General features: G+C 40.8%; 1 protein-coding gene across 1 annotated transcript; it reads left to right on the top strand.

The window, feature by feature from the left end:
* The first annotated feature begins 3675 nt into the window (after positions 1–3675).
* LOC142098618 (uncharacterized) lies at positions 3676–9852 on the top strand. The gene is made up of 4 exons (XM_075181453.1): positions 3676–4119; positions 6759–6885; positions 8043–8116; positions 9439–9852. Exons 1-4 carry the CDS (start codon positions 3798–3800, stop codon positions 9780–9782), a joined length of 867 nt encoding a protein of 288 aa, XP_075037554.1. The 5' UTR covers positions 3676–3797; the 3' UTR covers positions 9783–9852.
* Positions 9853–10677: the final 825 nt, after the last annotated feature.

Genomic DNA, 10677 nt, shown 5'->3' with positions numbered 1-10677 from the left:
GTTCCAAATAAGACCTGAACGACGGCCTCAACGAGTTTTCTCCTGTTTTACTTTAGGACTTTTTATGAATTAAGCAACTGTTTGTTGAATGATTAATGATCTCTTACCTGTCCGTGATCCAGCGCTGTCAGCCGCACTTCCGGGTTACTGGCGAGGAGGTCATGTGACTCCTCGTCGGAAATCATCATGTGACCTCTTGGCGGGGATTTTGAAATAAAAGGAGGATCTGGCGTTATAGCTGTGTCAGATCAACAGGTTATTTCTCCTGACTCTGCACTTGTGTGTTCTTGTGTGTCTCCCTTGGCTGTTTCTCCTGTGTTCCAGACTTGGCTTCTTGGTTAAGTTACTTCTGGGGAATTCCCTGTGAGTTGCGGCAATCTGACTTGTGTACCGAACCGGCTTGTGACCAGATTACTCTCCTGATCAGTCCTGTGTACAGCGGCCATCTGACTTGTGTACCGAACCGGCTTGTGACCAGGCTACTCTACTGCCCAGCCCAGTGTGCCGTCTGCTACCTGACCGGAATATTTACACCGCACCCCTCAAGGTACCCGATTACTACTCTCATTGTGTTGTTATATTCACCTGTCTAGGGGCTGAACCAGGGGCCGCTACCTGCAGTCACCTTGCAACTTTGTGGTGGTTCTTGGTGAAAACCAGGGGGCTGTTAGACTCCACGCCCTGCTAGGCCTGTACAAATCTAGACTGAGTGTACCATAGAGTGTAATAAGGCATTACATACAGTTTATTGCTGCGTATTAGGACAATATAAGAGAAAATACCCAAGAGTATATTATTAAATGTTACAGCTGTATGACTTAGGGATATAGATATTAATTTAATGTATGTATGCCTTTCTATCAGAGTTATTATAAGTACAGATGGATTTTAACTTTGTTAATATCATTTAATCAACTAGGTATTATATATATATATGGTTCATTTTATATACACATTTATAAAGAATTTATATTAATAAGTATATCTTTTTTTGTCAATTTGTGTCAATTTTTGTCAACTGACAAGAACACTGCTACCCCTCCTGTTTCTGTATGAGCAATGGCACTGAGCAATGTCACTGGAGACTGGAGAGTGACAAGAACACTGCTACCCCTGTTTCTGTATGAGCAATGGCACTGAGCAATGTCACTGGAGACTGGAGAGTGACAAGAACACTGCTACCCCTCCTGTTTCTGTATGAGCAATGGCACTGAGCAATGTCACTGGAGACTGGAGAGTGACAAGAACACTGCTACCCCTGTTTCTGTATGAGCAATGGCACTGAGCAATGTCACTGGATCTCCTGGGGAGGGAGGTATTTGTGGAATCCAAAACCCGCTACATACGACAACGCAACAATGATGTTTTGCCTCGACTCAGATCTGAGGATGCGCAAAAGTAGCGAACCGACTCGCAAGCCTACTTGGATCCCCTAAGTTCGGGTGTGCTCGGTTTTCAGAAAACCGAGCCCAAGCATTTCTACTTATAGGGTATACAGTTAAATATTGTGATTGAAGCCCTGAGCTATTATTTTGGTTGAAAATGGCTTAGTTGTCAACATTTTAAAAATCCAGGAACGCTTGATGCTGAGTTGATGAATCTAAACACATTGGGCCTGATTCATTAAGGAAAGTAAGTAAAAAAAAAGAGTAAGTTTTCTCCTGGACAAACCATGTTACAATGCAAGGCGTGCAAATTAGTTTAATATTTTGCACATAAGTTAAATACTGGCTGTTTAGTCATATAATGCTCAAATACTTGATGGCTTTATTTTTACATTGAAATTTAAGATTGATCTAGGACATGCCCTACCCCAACTATAAACATATCCCCCATTTTAAATTTACCTCCCCCTTCATATTTTTTTTGCATTGCAAATACTCCCCTTCAACAAAAAAGAAGGTTGCAAATCCCAAGAAATAAAAACAGATGATAGCAGTGAAAAAAATAGAGAGTATTATTATGTGGTCGGCAAATAAAACTGAACAATAGTTATAAAAAATTCCAAGGCCAAATCTTTAAATTTTTGGACTGTACCTAGAAATTAGGGACCGTTGACTACTATGAATTGAAAGTCTTTGATATTTTGAAGTTTTTTTATTCAGCATTGAGCTGGTGAATCCACACTTGGCACAAATTTTGCAGTCTTTAAAAATGGCAAAATGGGATGAAATTTGTCTCCTCTCTGCCATCACCACGTTCTATGTAACCCAACATGAGAGCAAATCTGTTTCACTTCTACATTGATGCAGTTTCCTGTAAATAATCATGTAGGGAGAAATGTGGTTGGATGTTATATACACTGTAAATAATGCTTGGCATTTCTTCTCTAAGGTTTGAGGTCAAAAATAATCAGGAGGACATTTAACTCCTTATCTACTTTATGATGCACTTTACAGAACCAGCCTATGTCAATATCCAATAGACAATTGATTGGCACAGTGATCACTGCATGTATAGGATAAAGCCCCCCCCCACAGGTGCGTTGTTACACCAGAATGCTCTGCAGTTATAACACCCTTTGTTATTTAAAAACAATAACAATAATCAAGTATGAGGTTTAAACCATACTTGCCAACTGACTCCTGAAATCCGGGTAGGAATTTATTTGCCATAATGACATCATTGTGGCCCCGCACCCAGCGACAAAACAATGTTTTTGTCATGGGGTTGGGCCACAACGACACGATTCACCGCACCCTGCCGCCCTCCAACCACGCCCCCTGCCCGGGATCTCCAGGAATTAACTATGCAAAGGTTGGCAAGTATGGTTTAAACATTAAAAAATGACAATGCTAAGGAGGTTGGTCAGCCCTAAGTAGACATGTATATAGATAAAATACAATCTTACTTTAGTTGACTTGTCGAACATCATATGGGTAACTTGCAGGAAAGTTACATATGACCATTCTAGACTCAATATCAATAATTTGTAATGCACAAACGATAGACATGAGAAGACATCAATCCACATGGAATAAGATGAAGTTATTGTCCACAGAATGGGCTGAAGACTTTATAATCTACAGGATACACTAAAAAAATATATTCTTCAAACTAAGATGAATGCATCGCCTTCTGCACTTTACATATTTTGCAGAAGGCGAGGCAGCCATCTTGGGTCCTCTCAGTTGCTGTCCTATATAATCACTCACAGTCCCTGACCCATTGACGCTTACGGTCTAAAATCTCTACCACACACACACACACATACACACACACACACACACACACACACACACACACACCTGGGTCAATATTTGTCAGAAGTCGATTAACCTACAATTATGTTTTTGGATTGTAGGAGGGAAGCAGAGCACTAGGAGGAAACCCACAGAAAGGTCCCTGGTTAGAATTGAACCCATGACAGCAATTCTAACTTATGTGCCACTCTGCTACCCATGTAATGATGAGAATAGTATATGTGATTATACTAAATAGTCGATGTGGTGTAATTGAGAGTGGGGCTGGCATTATAAAGAACATGTGCAAAATAATCATATTTAAATAACATAAAATCCTAACATATGCCAGCATACAGAACAAGAGAATTGGAACATTCCGTTTGTCAATACCAGAATAAGAACCAGTTTCTGCTTAACAAACTGTGTGTTTTTGTCTTACTTTAGTGATACGCCCTGGCTAGTTTACTTTCATTTTCCATTTTGTTCTCATGCATTCTCATCTCAAGGCTCTCATGAAGTAGGCTGCATTTCTTGCACATATCTCTGCATATCTATATTATCTATATTCTATAATCCTATCTGGGGTTTTGTTATCGTATCTCCCGTTGCACAATGACTGAGCTTGAAAACCTACTAGAGAGGATTCTTCGTCATACCCCTGGTACTACCCTGCAGAACTCTACACACGGATATCAGAGAGTAGCTCTGCAGATGTTCGGCTACACCGGACATGGAAAGTCCTCGCTCATTAACTCCTGTTTGTGTGTGGTGAAAAATGAGGGGTACCAGAACCTGTCAGGTGCTGGGCAAAGTGATGGAGCTATGACAAGAATTAGAAAGGAACATAACCTGACAAACACACTGGTCATGATCGACAACCGAGGATTTAATAAGCTGAAGTTACAAGAGAACCTGGAGGCATGTGCCCAGCTCAGTAAGTAGCCCATTATATGCTGACTCTCTGTGGCATCATAACTTGGGGCACATTTAACAATAACAGGTTTTTTTGGCACAATCATTTTCATTCTTTAATGCAAATGATAAAGAATGAAAGATTGCAACTATATATTAAAAGTGTTTGAATATCAGCCTTAAGATTGTTAATATATGAGATTGTGCCATATTATCTATTACACTGTAGGTGAGGTATTCATGCTATTCCTAGGACTTCCTATTGTTTACATACGCAAAAAGAGTACGTCTATGTGTATTCTAGGTCTTTAGAAACAATACATATAATTATATTATCAGGTAGACAATATTATTGTTTAACAGAAGCTATCCTTGTTTACCTAAACTTGAAGAGATCTAACTAGGGGTAGTGCCCCCCCCCCCCCCCCCCTCCCTTCAGTTCCAAAATCTAATCAGGCAAGTGTTATGTTTAAAGCACAATGGAGTGAATAGTCATCATTACATTATAGATTGTAAATATTCTGCCCTGCTATTTACTTTGATATTTAACCCTATTACAGGCTAAAAATGAGAAACTGTAAGATTGTGCCTTTAGCTTTATCTGTAGGGAAACTAGATAATGTTTAGTAGTGTATTCACAAGCCAGACAGGGCGGCTTTCTGTGTCTGATTCAATCACCTTCATGAGGAAATGTGTATTGTATTCCTATGTCTTAATATCCTACGACTCAGCAGAGAGCTGACAGTGATGCTGGACCACTGCCCCGCTGACAGTCACTGGGGCTTCGCACTCACAGGAATGGAGCTAAGGAGTGTAGAAGAAGCTGATAAGAAAGCGTAAGCCTGTAGTCGGATTTCCCAAAGTGGCCATAATAGGACCGGTATTGTATTGTATGTACTACCCTTGTGTCCATTGTGTATACCTTTAAATATTACTCCTGTACATATGTTGGTTTTGTACCTGTTGTTATTCCATTAATAAAAGCTACCATTGGTTAAGTTGGATATCTGCCTGGGTGTAAGTATTTACCCACGTACAGGGGAACTCGGTAGGCTGTTCAGCCTTGGTAGACACCGTTCCCTCACAATGTTGCAGCATGTATGTGCATATCCTACACAGTGCTTGGTCTGTCTGCGTGAGGCAAGTAATGTATAGACAGAGTGTACTTAAACCCAGATACAAATGGAAACGTATCTTGACATCCGCTTGTATATGAAAATAGACGTATGTGCCTACAAGTTACATGTGGGCTTTAAAAACGCAAATTGAGTTCACATTGCGTTCGAAGATGAATCGGGCCCTGCAGGACAACAGTGGACTATTTCATCCTCACCTCCTGGTACTTAGCTTAGAACCTTCAATGACAGCCCATCTCAAGCACTTGATTCTGTGGCAGGGTGTGATGTCACTGTGGAGTAAGAAAACTCACCTTTATTAGCAGTGAGGGAGCCCAGCTGAGAGTGTTAGGGTATCAGGCGCACACAGCTTGAGAGGTCCTTTGATGTTAGTAAGGTTCTGGGAGGTGGGCAGTCAGGCAAGAGTTTGGCTTCTGAGGAAGTTTTTAGTGTTTTTGGCTACTGTGTGATGTGCTAAACAAAGGCCGGGTGCCAGGAACTTTATAGTTTTGCAATACTGAATAGATTATAAATCTGAAGGGAGTACGAGTGATGGCTCCCAGATTACCTCCAAAGAGAATTATGTCTGGTCGGCTGACATAAAGCTACACCCGAATGCCTCTAATTTCTTCATTTATCAGTCCAAGTTAAATCAGCAGGGTGGCTACAAAAGAACCAAAGGACTAGAACAGCTCTTGCTCAATGTCCTTATATAGGTTTAACTCTTCCCTGACATCATGAGTCAGAGATTGACTCCTTTGGCATTAAACAAACATAGGAAGTGCCTGAGTGTGTTCACCCCGCTAGCAGCGCCTTCATACATTCATAAGCTGAAGAGAAAACTGTAAACATGGACGGCCAAACCTAAGCACCATAATTATGTTGACATAAAAAAAGTGCCGCATAAAGGTTAAAGGTCAGATCGACCCAAAATCCAATGTCATTTTTATCTAACTTCCCAGTTATCAGAACTGTGAAGGTTCCATGCAGGTGACCCTAGTGCTCTGGAAAACCTGTTTGCTTTAATGTTAACAAGTGGAAGCAGTTCAAATTCAAACATTGCTGTGTTAGTTTGTAACATCGCTGGGCTTTGGGTTAAAACTACATTTTAGATGGAATTATCATTGAATCTCAACATTGTAATACACAGCTGCCACCTTATTTGGAAGCTGCAGAATAAGAATGATCAATCTGCACAATGACATTTATAACCACAGTAACCAGTCACTTGTTTTCATCTACTTTGCTTTACACCGATACAATCATATTACTAATTGCTATCGGTTACTGCACTGTACACACTTTATTCTATGTTAGTACATAGCCACCTTTATATTTGAAATTAGAAAATCTAATTGTTCCTACTATAACATCACTAAATGGTTTTACGGATAGACATTTTAAGTATTTAGCAGCGACTCCTCTAAAAATAGAGGTCATTTATACACTGTGTAATAGTTGTGTCATTGTTGAACTGTACTGAGTTTCTCCATTACAAGATAATGCTACACTGGGCGCTTCATTTCCTGTGTCTCTTTTCTTATAGGGTCCTTAAGGGACTTTGAGGAAGTGACCTGGGAAGAGAACACTAATCTGGCTGAGACCTTGAGACAGCTTCCACTGAAGTACTCAAACCGTCCTGCCGATTTCATTGTGCCCGTGTTGGTGTACAGGTACAATAAGTAGTAACGTGCTTGCACTTTTCATAATGTTGTCAGGGACCTCTTGTGGTAGATTGGTAAATAGGCAATCTACAGTCAGATCCCTCTCATATAAGTTTCTCAATCTCTATAGCAGGTAGCTGTCCCCTTTAGATTGGTCTCAACACCCTAGGGAAGAAGATTTCTATCCTCAAATCCCTGATCTTGCCATTGTGGGCAGCTCCATAGTAGTAATAGGTGTAGCACATAGCTACGGATAGGGTCCACATGGATATATCCACAGTGAAGGCAGCCATTTTATAGACTGAACCAAAATTCAGGAAGATGCATAACTCCCTAAATCCTCAAATTTTGGCAATTACAGGGACAAAGCATTCCAGGAAGAGGATGTGGGCTTGACAGAGTTAGGAACCTGTGAGATCACTGAGACATGAAGCATATAGGCGATAATTACTATTAAATTGATAGGATAAGAATTTTGGTACAGTCCACAAAATGGCTCTTTATAGACTAAAGATAACACTTAAAGTGAAATAATTCTATACAAAAGGCAAACTAATCAATTTCAAAGTAGCAAAATGGAAATGGGAGCAGGGAATGAGTGTGGACGAGAGCTGCAGATCTTGTGCATGGTGGAGGTGTTGGGGTGAAAGATATTTTCAGGCAAGTGAAGAGATGTATGTTGGTGCAATGTTGTTTATGGCCTTATATGTTAGTAGAAGTATTTTGCATTGGTTTACAAGGAAAGTAGATTGTAGGGGTGAGAGTCTGGTCAGGGGAGGACCACTAAGTAGGGAATAGCAATAATCAATGCAGGAAATGATGGTATCCATTCAATTACCCACGAGGTTCTGTAGTAGCCTTGTGGGTTATGTTTCTGTGTGAATTGCGACTGTCACAGTGAATCCTGTTTAACTGGGAGGAATATTATTAGCTTAGATTTTAAAAGATTGAGTTTGATTTCCAGCTGTGTAAAAGCTGTCAACCCTAATGAGTACTCATCAATTTGGGGGTGAAAACAGGACACAACACATAATATTTTCTCTGTCTTTGCCTCCTTACTACCAAATGCTGGACTCTATTCTCACTAATTTGATGAATTCAGGCACTCAGGGGGTCTAATGGTTAGTGTAACAGTGTAACACATGTTTTGCATTTCTTTGTTTTAGTGCCACACTCACCTGGAACCGAAATGATGGAAGTGTTATAGAAAAACTGATCACAAATGCCTTCAGAATAACAGGTTTGTCTTCTACAAAAGCATGATTTGCCTTAGCACGGATACATTTCTAATACCCTACATGCAAAGGCGATCAGGAGTCCAATGAACTTGGGTTTTATTACCTGCTGTCCACCAAACTAACAGTGTTATTTGAAACCAAACATAGCTGCTGTTTACTGGGAATTAAATGTGGGGCAAAGAAACTCTCATGGTGATGTAGCTCCGCTTGTACAGATGTTGTGGGCACACAACTAGGATGTGTCAGTTTGTCTGTGGGCCCAATCTGTTCAATGACTTACTCTGGCCCTTCGCACAATCTGGCTCCAGTGTTGGTGGGATCAGGGGTTACACAGACCTCCTGGATGGACCATCAGTTTTTACACTTGTGGATACTATCAGCTCTTGTTCTTTAAAGGATTCAGATGTCCACATCTGGGGATGACAGTTGATGGATAGATCAGGATAGAACACTCTTTCCTTTACTACTTTTTACCTGGAACCTCAGCTACTGCAGCAGCAATTAGTGCACCTGGGGGTTCTGCCTTAGGCTCCTCTGAAGCTGCAGTTGGTGAGTTCATTCTCTCTACCATTTCTTCTCTAATCACATAAGGACACATGGCCAATTACGTCCTATTACCTACTGGACACACTACTAGTACTTTAACTCTAAGGTGTAGAAATGACAACGGGTGAATCTTTTAACATGTTGCTCAGGAACCCACGCCCATGCCCTCATCCAACCACCTTCACTCAATAGATGTTGCTGCTACAACAGTAATACCATGAAGGCTGTTGGGTACTGGACCCACAAGGTTAACATAAAGGCACATGACAGATCTGAAACATTGCCTCAGCCACTGGGCCCGTTTGCAGCAGCTCCAACAAACTTGCTTTGCCCTCCTATTTTCACATAAACCCATTTCTTCATTTTCCTCATAGGAAGCTGAGCTGATTTCTAAATCCTTTTTTTTTTTGTGAATTCAGTTGTTCTATTTCCAGAATGTTTTCAATGTCCCATTTAAATTGTCATGTAATATTAAAAGGGGTTACATACTACCCCGCCTCCCCATATTGGCAATTGCTGCTATTGACACTGATTGCAAGACTTGGACGTTCAGTGTTGGCTGTTAGCCAGAAAAAGCAGCACCTAATTTTGCTTACACCTCATATAAGGTCCTTTATAATAATGAGCACCTCCTTCTTTCATGCTCCCTGTCCAGTCACTGTCAAAAACAGGGATCTGCGTTCAATGCAGGCAAAGTATAGAAGCCGTTTAAATTTCAGACCATGCACTACCTTCATTTATACCTTCATTTATTAATGATTTACAACCAATTTTACAGGAATTCACCCCATTGTTGTGATCACCAGATGTGCAGCTGAAAACGTAGATGAAATTGTAAGGAAGTTTGGAGACCTTGGTGTAATGAGAAGACTCTGTTTGGAGAATTACACAGAGAACGAGCCCCAACGCTCACCACAAAAAGACAAAAAGATTTTGGAATTTCTCCATGCCTGCATCGAGGAGGCTGAACGGGGAATCAGGATGAGTCAGAACCAGGATCATCAGACAAAATTTGTTACCCAGGCTGCTGAGCAGATTAAACAAGAGTCTGACGTACTGAGAGAAGAAATTAGAAAACTAAAAGAGTCGGTACCCAGTAAGAACAGATGTTCTCCCTCCTGAGAAAATTATTTGTGGCAGAATATTTCCTTATATCACTCGCAAATAACCTGATCAATCCAAGAGACATTAACACCAGGGGGTAAATGTATCATACCCCAGTTTTGTCAAGTCCCGCGAGTTCGGCATCTTCGCAGCTTAAATTTAAAGTGGCGCTGCCTTGTAAAGGGAAACTTCCATTTATTTGTAATGTCAAATTCATAAGAACTGTCCATGAAACATGATGGGAAATATTTGCATTTTACCCACTGCTCTCTTTCAACCATTCAGAGTTTGGAGAAGAGTCTATATAACAGACTCTCCCTTATTACTGATTTGTATAGAATTATGATCATCATCATCTATTTATATATATAGTGTACTAGCACTCTACGGAGAACCCACTCACATCAGTTCCTTCCACATTGGAGCTTACAGTCTAATTTCCCTAACATATTTACACACACACACACACACACACATACACACATACACACACACACACATACACACACACACACACACACACACAGACCGAGAAAGACTAAGGTCAATTAGCAGCCAATTAACCTACCAGTATGTTTTTGGAGTGTAGGAGAAAACCGAAGCACCTGGAGGAAAACGATGCAAACGCGGGGAGAATATACAAACTCCACACAATAAGGCCATGGTCAGGAATTGAACTCATGACCCCAGTTCTCTGAGACCGAAGTGCTAACCACTGAGCCACCTTGCTGATCCGTAGTATGAGGATTGATGAGTAATGAGCCAAGTATTTTTGTTACCCCATTACTACAGCCTGAGGGACAAGGAGGAGTTCGGAGGTGGCAGTCAATGTATCTCCATGCTTACTAGTAAGATACTGCTACCTAGACCTATCACCAGAGAAGATCAGTAGAGCCACAAGCACTAGGCTAAA

This window comes from Mixophyes fleayi, chromosome 7 (assembly GCF_038048845.1).
Source record: "Mixophyes fleayi isolate aMixFle1 chromosome 7, aMixFle1.hap1, whole genome shotgun sequence".
NCBI classification, from domain to species: domain Eukaryota; kingdom Metazoa; phylum Chordata; class Amphibia; order Anura; family Limnodynastidae; genus Mixophyes; species Mixophyes fleayi.
Note: the sequence above shows the minus strand (reverse complement) of the source record. Positions and strands in the feature narration are given on the sequence as shown.